At 40.9% G+C, this 12,227-nt stretch overlaps 2 protein-coding genes across 4 annotated transcripts in view; one reads left to right on the top strand and one right to left on the bottom strand.

Moving 5' to 3' along the window:
- TG (thyroglobulin) overlaps positions 1–12,227 on the top strand; it is a 209,578-nt gene that overhangs the window by 128,437 nt on the left and 68,914 nt on the right. Inside the window, exon 41 of the mRNA XM_074984795.1 lies at positions 48–247. Within this exon, the coding sequence (XP_074840896.1) occupies positions 48–247 (200 nt within the window). The remainder of the gene's footprint in view (positions 1–47; positions 248–12,227) is intronic.
- SLA (Src like adaptor) overlaps positions 1,848–12,227 on the bottom strand; it is a 28,204-nt gene continuing 17,824 nt past the window's right edge. Inside the window, exons 5-9 of one of the 3 annotated variants that reach the window (XM_074986645.1) lie at positions 11,192–11,295; positions 10,209–10,340; positions 7,516–7,648; positions 5,103–5,361; positions 1,848–4,887 (exon numbers count right to left, since the gene is read on the bottom strand). In XM_074986645.1, the coding sequence (XP_074842746.1) occupies positions 5,142–5,361; positions 7,516–7,648; positions 10,209–10,340; positions 11,192–11,295 (589 nt within the window). In that variant the 3' untranslated portion in view covers positions 1,848–4,887; positions 5,103–5,141. Of the gene's footprint in view, positions 5,362–7,515; positions 7,649–10,208; positions 10,341–11,191; positions 11,296–12,227 lie in introns of all 3 variants that reach the window. The other 2 variants (XM_074986644.1, XM_074986646.1) reach the window with 2 other exon arrangements.

Below are 12,227 nucleotides of genomic sequence, written 5' to 3'. Positions count from 1 at the left end.
CTGTGTTTGCAGAGCTATAATTGCCCCCTTCTCATTTCTTCTAACAGGTTCTCCCTTGGCACGTGGAAACTGGGGCCTTCTGGATCAGCTGGCCACTCTGAAGTGGGTACAGAAGAACATTGCTAGCTTTGGAGGAGATCCAAGTCAGATTTCAATAGCGGCTGATCGAAGTGGGGCAGATGTTAGCAGTATCCACCTACTTGCAGGTGCAGCAGATTTGAATCTCTTCAAGGGGGCATTGCTGATGGTGAGTCCTATTCCTCTGTATCTTAGCAGTGAATACCCTGTAGAAGAGAGGTGAATGAATATGAACAGAAGTAGGGAGCATGTGAGCTGGTTTTATTTTACACAAGTGCTCGCCTCACTAAAATATGTTATTGTGTAATAGCACCTAGCAGCCTCTACTGAGACTGGGGTCGCCTGGAGCTAGACACTTTACAAACAGAAGGTAAGACCCATTTAAGTGACTGATATAATCAAACTGACATTTGGATTCCTGGTACTGTGGTTTTTCATGTGTACCTACGTAGAACTGGTTCATACTTTACAGAGTTTCCATTACTATTCAGCACTTTTTAGGCTACAGAGCTGATTTGCCAAACATCCGGCCCTTTGAAAGATCTGACCTGCTTGGTGTAGGTTGCAAGTCCCATGGCACATTCAGATTCTAATTTTCATTTTTTTAAGTAGTTTCTCTAGTCTTTTTGGCTGCAGCAGTACCTTTGACTAAGGCTGCATCAACACTATGAGATGAAATCGAATTTAGAGACATTAGCTTGACATTAAAACATCATGGTCTTCACTCTAAATGTCATTAGCTCAATTTAGTCTGCCCTACTATGATAACAAAATATCAATATTAACAGATGGGTAGAATGTCAATTTTGAATTTAAAATCTCAAATAAAGGGTAGTGTGGAAGTGCCATATCCTTAATTTGAATTTATTAGCCTCCACAAGCATCCCGTATGCATTCCACAAAGCTACGCCCTGCACGTGGCTTCCAGCTTCCCGCTATTAGCGGGAGCCAGGAGATTGACCAGGGTTGCTTCTGTCAGTTTCCCAGGTCCCACAGCTTACCAGAGCCAGGGAAATTGAACTGGGCTGCTGCACTGTCAGTTTCCCACTTCCCCCAGCTTGCAGGAGCCAGGAAATTGACCATTAAAATTGGCTGTGTTGTCAATTTCATGGGTCTTCCAAGCTGCAGAGACCTGGGAAACTGACAGCACTGTTGCTCCTGGCTAAGAACTTGGGGCTGAGGGAACAGTGGGAGAGGTTCCCACAATGCACTGCTGGAACAGTCGATGTTCGGTGATTTCAGCGTGGAAGCAATATGTCAATTTTGTTGGGATCCTGTGGGAAGTGAGGGTACTCAAAATCAAATTTAAAAAAACTGGGATTATAAAGTCGATTTTAATAAATTTGAATTTATCTTGTAGTATAGATACAGCCACAGACTGTGTGTTGCACTATTTTACACAGCAAAAGAAGTGTCCCCATTCATATTGACTTGAGCTTGACTCTTAGAACTAACAGTGGCAATTTAAAGGTGCAGATGATTGACATGTATAATTTCTGCAGTATTTCCATACAAAATGGCTATTCGAATTTGAAAATGGCTGAGGGAACTAAGGGCAGAAATTGCACTGGTTTTAAAAATGCACTGATATTTTTTTCCCCAACAGTCACTTGACGCAGACCTCTCCAAGTTCCCTTATTTTGAGGAATGTTACTTATTTTAGTCCCAAAGATCAATATCAATATTGTGTTGTCTCCCTTTTTTGGTTAAAATTGGTTAAGCCAGAAATAAAGAGCCATGAGACAAAGCTTTTAGGAAGAGTTCTTTTATTGAAATGAATACATTTCTTAAAGCATTTTAACTTTTCTGTATAAATTCTTTGCATCTCTCTCATTACGGTCTTTGTCACATATTGAATCCCCTATTTTGATCTTGACATGTTGAGTGGTATGATATAACCAAGGTATTGTCTATACCAAGAGTCACACAAAGAATGGGAGTGTCTGTTCTGTAACAAGTTTAACAAATGTATTGAAAAACTGATTTAGTTAAAGCAGTGCAAAACTCTTTGAGGACTCTGTTTTGTTTTCCATTTAGCTTAATGAGGTAAGGATTGAGTTAAGAAATGGATATGGCCAAGATTTTGATCAAATTAAATCTCTATGAAGCTTTTTATCTTTATCTTTTATGGGACTTACTTTTATTGGACAATCTTATCTCTCTCACGAATAGAATTTGGTCCATTAAAGATATTACTTTACCCACCTTGCCTTGCTAATATCCTGGGACCACTTCAATTGCATACAACTAAATCAGTGAATAGCCACCAGTAGTTAAACCAGTGGAACTTTGATAGAGACATGGAACTTTCAGTGAGACATATGTACTGAAGTCACATTGGAACTGGGTCTTATGCACCCCAATAACTTTGGTGCTTTTGAAAGTTTTGCCATAGGCCTACCTAAAAGTGTAGCTATCCTCCATCTTTGTGAGTGAAAGCTCTGCTGTGCATGGAAAGTGGGATATGATCCTAAGTTCATAGTATCAGCCATCAAGCCACAGTTAAGAATATAACTTGTCCCTCTGATTAGAATGAGTCTGACCGCTCACTGCTGTACTGTAAATGCTAAAATATTTTCTACAATGTTCATGCAACGAGAAGTGTCCTAATAACCTGAGCTTTCTATATGCTTTTGATCAGTTTACCAAAGATGACAAACTTAACATAGAGCTAAATAGCAGTTACATTTTATTTTAATGAGAAATAAATATAAAGATGTGATTTAGAAAATGGTAATGCTTCTCACATATATTTCATTGGTTAAGATCCAGACTCATTAGTAACATTAACAATGAACAGTAGCAATATATTAGAGTGTACAAACATCTAGCATTCCTGAGTCCATTTTGTTTGGTCGTGCTCACTGTTTCTGAGTAAGTAACATTCATGTTTTTACATCACCAAATGTTCTTAATCAGACTGTGGACTGTTAACACCAATCATTGTGAATGTTTATCACTAGAGTATATTCAGCAGGGGGCCAAGAGCCACAGCAGGCCCCTGGATAAAATGGGAGAGTGACCTGGCTTCATGGCGCAGGTAGGGGGCAGGTCCTAGGGTAGTCAGCCCTCAGCACTGCTCAAATTGTGGTGCTGGGCCCTTCCTTCCCTCAGAGCCATGTGGAGTGGCACAACAACATTGCCATGGCACTTGAATGGGGCCCTGAGCTCTAGCTGCCAACACTGTCGAAGTAGCAGCAGCGGTGGTTGTAGGTCTGGGCCCCTGAAATGCCGGTCGCTGGGGCAACTGTCTCCATTGGCCCCCCTCCTGTTAGCAAGTCTGAGTATAAGATCTGTAATAGGGTCTAAAAGTACAGACCTACACAGATTGTGCTAAGAGGCAAGGACAGAAAATATCAGTAAACAACCCAATTCTCCAGTACTCTCTACTTGGATTGTAATTTAGACCTGTGAAGAGTGGCTGAATTGAAGTTGGCATTCTCAATTCGTATATGTGGGTGTTGCAGTTTCATTCCTATGCATGTAAGTGAACACCTGAATCTGAAGTCACGGAGAGTCAGGGTTCAAAGGGCCAAATTTTGATTTCATTTACTGACATAAAAAGACACAAACGGATCAGAAGCTGTTCTAGTCCATGGTGGTTCACTCTGTTAATCACTAGATGGCTTTAGGTAATAACTGATTGCAACTGTTGCCAAACTGTGGGTTGTGACAGGACGTACCATCAGCCAATGAGGTTGGGGCAATTCCTACCACGTGGAAGACTCCATTTTGGTCCACGCCTTGACCTCATATATATCGTGTGTGTAAGTCACAATTCATGGCAAATGCCAATTTGCTCCACAAAATAGCCCCCCACACAAAGTGACTTCACATGCACCATACATATGAGGTCACAGTGTGAAAGATGCAAGTTTGTAGAACACCATGGTATTTTCTCTGCGGTGCCTGTGAGGTTCACACTTTGCTCTTCAAAATGGTGTCCTCCATGCTGTCTGGGGCTTGGCAGGAAATACTTCATTAAAATTGGGTCGTGCAGGTAGAAAGTTTGGGAAACCTTCCTCTTATTTCTATTTCATGCATCTTTTCAAAAATTGTTTTCAGAAAAATATCTTTTTGTATCTGTTGCTGCTTCTTTTATATAGTTTAAATATAAAAGCTATTAATATAAATATTTTACATAAATATATGCAGCCTTCAAGAAATTAAGTTGAAATCTGAGCACTTTGACACAAATTTCAGACATACTGCAATTCACTATGACTGTGGGACCTAGTCTGAACATATTTTAAATTTCACTTTAAAAACCTTTGCTTCCTGGGCATGTAGATTACTGGGTTGAGCCTGAGAAACTGAATTCTTCTCTCTTACACACACATCCTCACCTTGAAGCCATTTAGCTCCTTAATCTTGTGCTTTCACTTGCCATTACCAGCAGCTGGGTTACATCGCAGCAAAGAGCACAAAGGTTGGTTTCCTCTCCCTCCCTCCCCACCAAAGCAACTAGAAACCAGGTGGATCTTAATTGTCTGTGGAGGCCTGGGAGTTCCTGATTTCTCTGCAGCAGAGTTGGAAGAGAACACCCGGAAGAGAACAGTCTTATTGCTGAGAGTCTTCTACTCATGCCAAAAAAAGTAATACAAACCCATCCTTTTGTAATAACACTGTATGATATTCACTCTTGTGGATGGTGCCAACATAAGGTCTAGTATGAAGGTTCAAGTGAGTCTGAAGTGGTACCTAAACCTTGCTCTGGCCTTTGGCACAGTGGTAATTTCACCTTTTGTTGAGTAGTCATCTTCATAACTTTGTTGTTTGTTAGTTAGAACTCCCCATTCAAATTATAACCTGTGCAAGAGCAGATTAAAGGTGCAGTGTGTTATTATTTATGTATACAGTGGTTGATCTGGTCATTGTAAAAAAGTATCTGGTTAACATTCAAAATATAGAAAAAGACAAAACCAGCATGACTTTCGTCTTCCATTTCCTCTTTGATCATCAGCTGGTATGCCTGTGTCTTTTATCTGTGGCAAGACTGCCCAGTGGTAATGGTTTGCTCTTACATCTCAGTTCTTTTTCTGTGGACTGAATCTGTCTCAAGTTCAATCTTCATAACATGAATCTGGCAAATGGATGGTACTCTTGCGCTTGCTTCCAGTGTATATGAGAGACTGGCTTTTTTTCTTTCTGGTACTCAGAAAAGAAGAGTTATCTTCCCCTGCTAGGGAGATGTAAGAGGCAATACTTTCCCTGAGGCCATAGCTGAGGCAGGAATCGTCCATGGCCTGCATGTTTTCAGGTTCTTCATTACTTATCTGCAGCCTTTTAAAAAAAAGAAAGAGAGAAAGAAAGAAAGAAAAAAGCAGTGATGCTTAATATTTCAGACACTTCGGTGGTGTTATCTAGTTTGTTAGTGTTATGTTGTTGCATAAAAGAAGAAACTCAGGGCTTATAGCTGGCTGTGGTCAGTTCTGCATATCTCCTCTGTTTCCTTAACTGTCCCTCACCGCAGGATTGTGCAAGCAGCTTTGATGCATTTAAAATACAGGGTGGAGGTTGGGAGGTGACCATATGTCTTTCTATCAATCTTGTAGGAGAAATAGCTGGAGTAATGTCTGGGTTTTGTTTGTGTGTGCAAGCAAACAAGGCTGTTTTGAGAAGAGGAGGGAGCTGCATAGCTCATTGAGAGAAGGCTACAGTGAAGAAATGAGTTGAGCATGTATTTCTGAATCTTTTTATTCATTGTTCATTCATTTTATTCATTGTTTATTTTATTCATTGTTCATTCATTCATCTTGTGGAAACAGCTTCCTCTGTCCAAGCCCTGTTCCAGGCTTGCATGAGCCCCTCCCACACTGGTCAATGGCTTCTCCAGGCAGGTGGAAAGTAACTGTTTTGGTAAGGTCTCGTTGTGGAGGAAGAGGTGTTCTCTCAAATAAGTAGACCTAACTATAAGCAACTAGAGTTATAGGAAAGAAATCTCTACAGAGCATGTGTTGGGACATGTTCTGTGCGGAAAGGCTTGTATTCAATCTGATGGCCCCATCTGAGCTTCTGGTGTGTTGTCAAACTATCTCCCTCCTGAAGCTTGACTCTCTTTCTTTGGTTCTACTCGTTTTACCACAAATTATCCAACAATTTATTGCAATGTATTGGAGACAATTTTTTTTATTCAAGAAGGTGGAGAAAGTTAGTAGGGGAGATGCTTCTAGATTTGATTTTGACAAAAAGGGAGGAACAAGTTGATAGTTTGAAAGTGGAAGGTAGTGTGGGCGAAAGCAATCATGAAATGATAGGTTTAATGATTCTATGGAATAGTTGGAGGGAGAACAGCAAAGAGAATAGATTTTAAGAATGCAGACTTCAGGAAACTCAGGGAGCTGATAGGTAAGGTTCCATGGAAAGGAAGCCTAAGAGGAAGGATAACTGAAGACAGTTGGGAGATTTACAAAGAGACATTATTCAGAGCAAACTATTCCACAGTGTAGGAAAGATAGAAAGTATGGCAAGAGACCACACTGGCTTAACCAAGAGGTCTTGAATGCTCTAAAAATCAACAGAGTCCTATAAAAAGTGGAAGCTAGGTCAAATTGCAAAGTTTTAATATAAACATATAACATGGGGCAAAACTAGGAAGGCCAAGGCACAAAGTCAGATCTAACTAGCTAGAGACATAAAGGAGGACAAGAGGACATTCTACGAATATTTTAGAATCAAGAAGATGACGAAGGACATGGTAGCCCATTATTGCATGGGGTGGGGGCAGAAATAATAACAAAACATGGAGAAAAGGCAGAAGTGCTTAGTAACTTCTTTGTTTTGGTTCTCACCAAAGAAGGTTGGTGTTTGGCCCTGCCACAAGTGCAGGAGCCTGAACTTGATGACCTCTTGAGGTCCCTTCCACTCCTAGAATTTTATGAAATGTCCTGGAGGATTTTGAATATCATGACAAAGAACTTCAACTGGGCTCTGTGTTAAATTGGGAACTTGTCCAAAGAGCTGAACTTGGGGATAACGTGCTCCTGGTGACCTGTGTTGCTGCGATTTGGACAAGATGAGACTTTTTCGGATTATGTGGATTCATTCTTGCTATAGTAGGCCAGATTCTCAACTAGTGTAATCTGTATGGGTATGTCTTTAAAGGGGGTTGGGGATGTATTCTTGGCTGACTTCATTGTCAACAACATTACCTAGGGCAGCCCTATATCTTCCAGTAAGAACCTCTGGAGGAAGCTAAATGCACCAAAATTTGCATCAGTGAACACTTAGCGAGAAATTTTCAGTCATCCGAGAGATTTGAATGCTCAATTTCCCAGTTACAGCACCCTTGGTGGCTTGGGAAATTTCAGCTCCTAAGCCTTAGTAGTGACTTCAGTAGAAGTAAAGAGCTGCTGATTTCTTCTGTAATTGCACATGTTTATTGTGCACATTGAAAATAAACCTGTAGACTCTGATGCTGTACGGAAGTTGTGGTACCTGCGAATGTTCTTCCAGTTGAAGTTTTTGTTCCTCATGACTACTGGCGGTTCTTGGTTCCTCACAGCATTGTTGTCAGTGCACTGAGTGAGACAGGGTGTTGTAAGTACACAGCACAGACCATCAGGTACCTCTAAATGAAGAAACAAAAACAGGATAAGTTACCCAGTAGTGTGTGATCGCCTTTCAATTTTTAGCATCAATGTTTTCTCCACTAAATATCCTTAGGGATAGGTATAGAAAGCAAGATAGTAATATAGAACCTGGAGGCTGTGGCTTATGATTGTTGAGTTGCTGAGGGTATTATGACATACAGGTGCTTTTCGTTTTTGTTACTAGGCTTTTGTACTGTAATATGCTGCTAGTTATCTTTGGGCCTAATTGCTTACCATAGGTTTTGCATTGCTATAACTCTGGTGTAACTGCTGAAGGCATCAGTCTTTCTAGAGCTTACCACACCCTTTCTTTTAATGATAATGTCCCTGAGCATAAAGCCATGTGACGCCTGTGCACAACTTACCTCCCATCTAAGCCTATTTTGAGTGTGGCTGAATCTTGTGCTGGGTTTGGGCTCATGTGTTGAATATCAGCTGTAGTAAGTAGAAAGCAGATGTATTTGTGGCAATGACTGTAAGTCGTGAAGAGGGCAGGGCAGAGTGGACTGAAATATACACATTTCAATTTGATAACTATGCCGTGTTTTTGAGATTGCCTAAATCTCTTCCCAATTAGGCTTCTATTTGAGGAGCCTAGCACAGTGTAAATGCATAGGAGGTGGCTTTTGATTGTGTTATGTTGTTAAAGAGTCGGTATTGAGACTCACCCTAGATCTCATAGCTTATTGAGTTTACGTAGGAAAAATATGGACTGTTTGGCTATATTAGACACAAGAAGCATGTTGATATTACACTGCCATGCCACTTGCATAGTCACTTACACCTATGTGAGGTGTTTGTATGGCATCGGAAACTTTATCACCTCATCATCATCAATGCATATATCCTCTCTAAACCCTTGTGAGAAGGGAAGGACTATTTCTCCACTTTCATAATAGACTGATTTACCCAACATCACACAGAGATTGTAGCAGAATAGGGATCTGAACCTTGGTCTCCGTGGTCCTAAGCCAGTGCACTAACCAAGGGCACGAAATGGGTGTAAAATGCCACTAGTCTGATTGGGTAGTACTTCCATGTACTCTGCATTGCTGTAGATGACTGTGCGAGAGACAAAGCAGCAGACAATCAGGGCTATCGTGTATTTTACCCAACCAGAGCATCACTCCATGCATTCACCACTATAAACACTTATAAAATGGACAAAAGAGAGCGGCTCCTTGACTGCTCTAAACTTTGCAAATGAACAGCACTGTGGAATTGGTAACTAGCTGGTTTTTTCCATACACTTTTTTCATTACACATTTTGCATATTCTCAGAGATGGAAAAGTCATTCAGCAACAAAATATCGATCATTTTCATTATGATATGAATAATAAAGTTTCAAATTCCCATGTCCTTCCTTCACAGAAATAGTTTTTTAAGTGAAAAAGTAACTAACCAAAGCATTCCTGTCCAGTTTATTACTGCACTTCTTTCCACAAACTGCTCTAAAAACCTCCCTTTATCACATTACTACATCAACATACATGTCGTTAAACAGAAAATTTTCCTAACCTACTTAACAATAGGCTTTTTGGCCTACACCCAGTATTTCAGTTTTGCCCAGCATTATGCAAATGTTGTGGCTTCACACCTTTTTAAACAATTTCATTGTTATTAATTGAATTACTAGAACCTTATTCTTCACCAGCGTGGTGTGATTAGTTTATTTCAATCCTCCTTCCTCTTTCACTTTAACATTTTTGGTTTTCATATGATCTCACTGCAGCACTTAGCTGTGGTATTTAATGTAAGGCTACTGTCTGATTGGAGTTGTGGTGACATAAATCTGAAGTAACTCCATTCAAACTGGGGTAGATTTTTTAGATTGACCCCACACACTTCGAAATCCCCTTATTCCTCTAGCCAAATAGGAATAAGGGGATTTTGAAGTGTGCAGAGTCCTTTCGAAAAGGACCCCAGGTAGACAAGCCACGTGAGATCAAAAGAGGCAGTTTCAAAGTGCCATGGCTGCCATTATGCTAATGAGGCACTGCATATTCATTGTAGCACCTCATTAGCATATCCCAAAGTGTCTCATTAGCATCCTCTTTTCAAAAAGGGAGTGCTTGTGTAGACACAGCCCAAAAGAGTACCTGACTAATTTTCTTGACATGCACTGATACCAGTAAGGTTGTGCAGTGCGGAAGGTGTGAACAAGCTGAAACAGTTGGTGCATCATTCCAAGAAAGAACATGCTGTTGTCTTGTTACATTGAACAAAGCTAGTTGTAACCATGTTTGAGCCTGGTTTAATTTAACATGGCTTTGTCAATCCGTACTGCTTGTACTTGAGTAAGTATTTCTTTCTGCTGGCTTAATAATGGAGGAAAGGGGAACATATGAACTGAGGGTGTAAATGAAGTAAAATAGTATACTGGGCAAAAGCCAAATTTCTCTATTATTATTATTATTTTGTATTACAGTAGCACCTAAGATCCTCAGGGAGCCTCATATGACATCCATTGCATCATGTCTTAAAATTGCTGATGACAAACTGTGTTCCTGCAGTTGCAAGAGGCTCAAGGGACTTACCTGAATAGTGATTCACAAGGTCCTCAAGGCACTGAAAGGTTTGCCGTGGAGAGATGTAATACCAGTTATTTGGCAAGCGAGAGATCCTGTAATGTTTCACTTGCCTATGCCGGACTGACAATGAATAGAATCCTGGTGGAACAGGAGAACTTAATTGCATCAAGTAGTCACAATCCTAGGAAAACAGGTATATTACATAGCTTCTGTGGCTGCTGACTAGACTCAGTCTAACTCTGAAATGTGGTGCCATGCTAACGGAGGTCTCTGCGGAGAACCCGAAAAAGCTAAACGGCTAGCCAGGGAACCATGCCCATAGAGGAGAAACGAGGCATGAGATACCCACACTACAACTTCCATGAGATGTCACCCAGATCAATGTTTGAGTTTTCGCTAAATATAGTAGGTTTGGATTTTTTAATAAAAAGTTAACATTTTCCTGGAGAAGGAACCCATTTTATGACCAGCTAATCTGGAGGTGGAAAGGTGATCAGAAGAAAATATCAAGTTTGTAGCTTAAAGCAAAACAGCCACACAACAAAATTAAAAATTTAGTCACTTTTAATGTCTTTTACATTCATTTCCACCCTGCCTGCCATCTTTGTGTATTTTTGTGTACTGAGGCAAAGGGCAGGACCCTTCCACACAATCTTTGTGTCTTCCTCTCTGTTTGAAATGCCTCACATTTTGGGTGCTACCACCACAGTAAATAATACTTAAATAATGTTTTGTGTGTGCCAGTGATTAGGGAACTCTCCAAAGTAGCTGCTTTTTCCATGTTTCCAACACTGTGTGGTATATAGGTGGTGATTGAAGATGTTGCACTGTGTAATCTAGTCTTCTTTTATTACATGTAGTTTAGGATTCTGAAATGATGTGCGAAGTGAAAAGGCAGAGAATTAGGAGTGAGAGAAGGCCCAGATGAAAGGATATGTCTCAGTCTGAGATATGGGAGAGAGATGGGAAGAGAAATGTTGTTTTCTCACCTTTCCTAGTTTCACTCTCTCTAATCATGAAGGAGCCAACTTTGGTATCAGGAAGCTGTAGAAGTTCTTCTGCTTTTTCTCTTCCCAGGCCTTCAAATAACCAACTGTGAAACAGGAAAAGAGCTTCTAGAATGACATGGAGGAGATAAGGAGTAGCATGTGACCCTTAAAATGCAGGACCAGCCATAAAAGTGCCTGCGGAAATGACACCGTAAACTTCTGCTCTTAGTGTCACTATTCCCATGCATATTTCCTCAGTTTGTCAAAACTTCCTCTTCTCACTCATGCCAGTGATTTCCCTGAGTGGCCCTATCAAAAGGGCAAAGCCCTTCAAGCTTGATTAATTTGCAACATTAACATTTCCAGTGTAAAAACTAAACCTTTTCTTCTTGTCAGTCATAACCCAGGGTGAAAGGTGTAATTATTCTGCATATACTAGGCCGGATTCTGATTGCAGTTTATTCTGGTTTTAAATCAGTCTGTAATTCAATGGGTTTTATTGATGGGAGAAGGGAGCCAGGTATACCGATTTTTCAATTCCACATAGCGTCAAGTGTCTGTTATCTTTAGTAAGCTGCTTAAACACATACTCAGCTATAAGCATGTACTTAATTCTCTTAGAAATCAATAGAATTTAAGGACATGCCTAAAGTTAGGCAGGTAAAATGCTTTGCTGACTAGTGATAGCCTTGAATGTATGCTTCATTTAATTTCTTCAAATGAGGCTGGGGCAGTAATCAGTCTCCAGCTGGTCTGACAGCCACTGCAAGGCCTGGGGCAAGGTGGGGGTGGGGCGGCTCTGTGTCCTGGAAAGGATGGGGCTGAGAGCAGAAGGGGTGGGGCACACGGCAGTCAGCCCTTAGCACTGCTCAGATCATAGCACTGCCACCCCATCCCTTCAGAACCATGAGGAGTGGCAGAACAGCACTGCAGCAGTGTTTCAGAGCTCCCTCTGTTGCTGGAGTTGCAGCAGGAGCAGCCAGAGCTGCAGGCCCCCTTGAAACCTCAGGCCTTTGTGCAACCCCTGCCAGCCTCT

Source organism: Carettochelys insculpta, chromosome 2, assembly GCF_033958435.1.
Source record: "Carettochelys insculpta isolate YL-2023 chromosome 2, ASM3395843v1, whole genome shotgun sequence".
Taxonomy (NCBI): Eukaryota; Metazoa; Chordata; order Testudines; family Carettochelyidae; genus Carettochelys; species Carettochelys insculpta.
The sequence above is the reverse complement of the archived record's forward strand: the minus strand, read 5'-3'. Positions and strand labels throughout refer to the sequence as shown.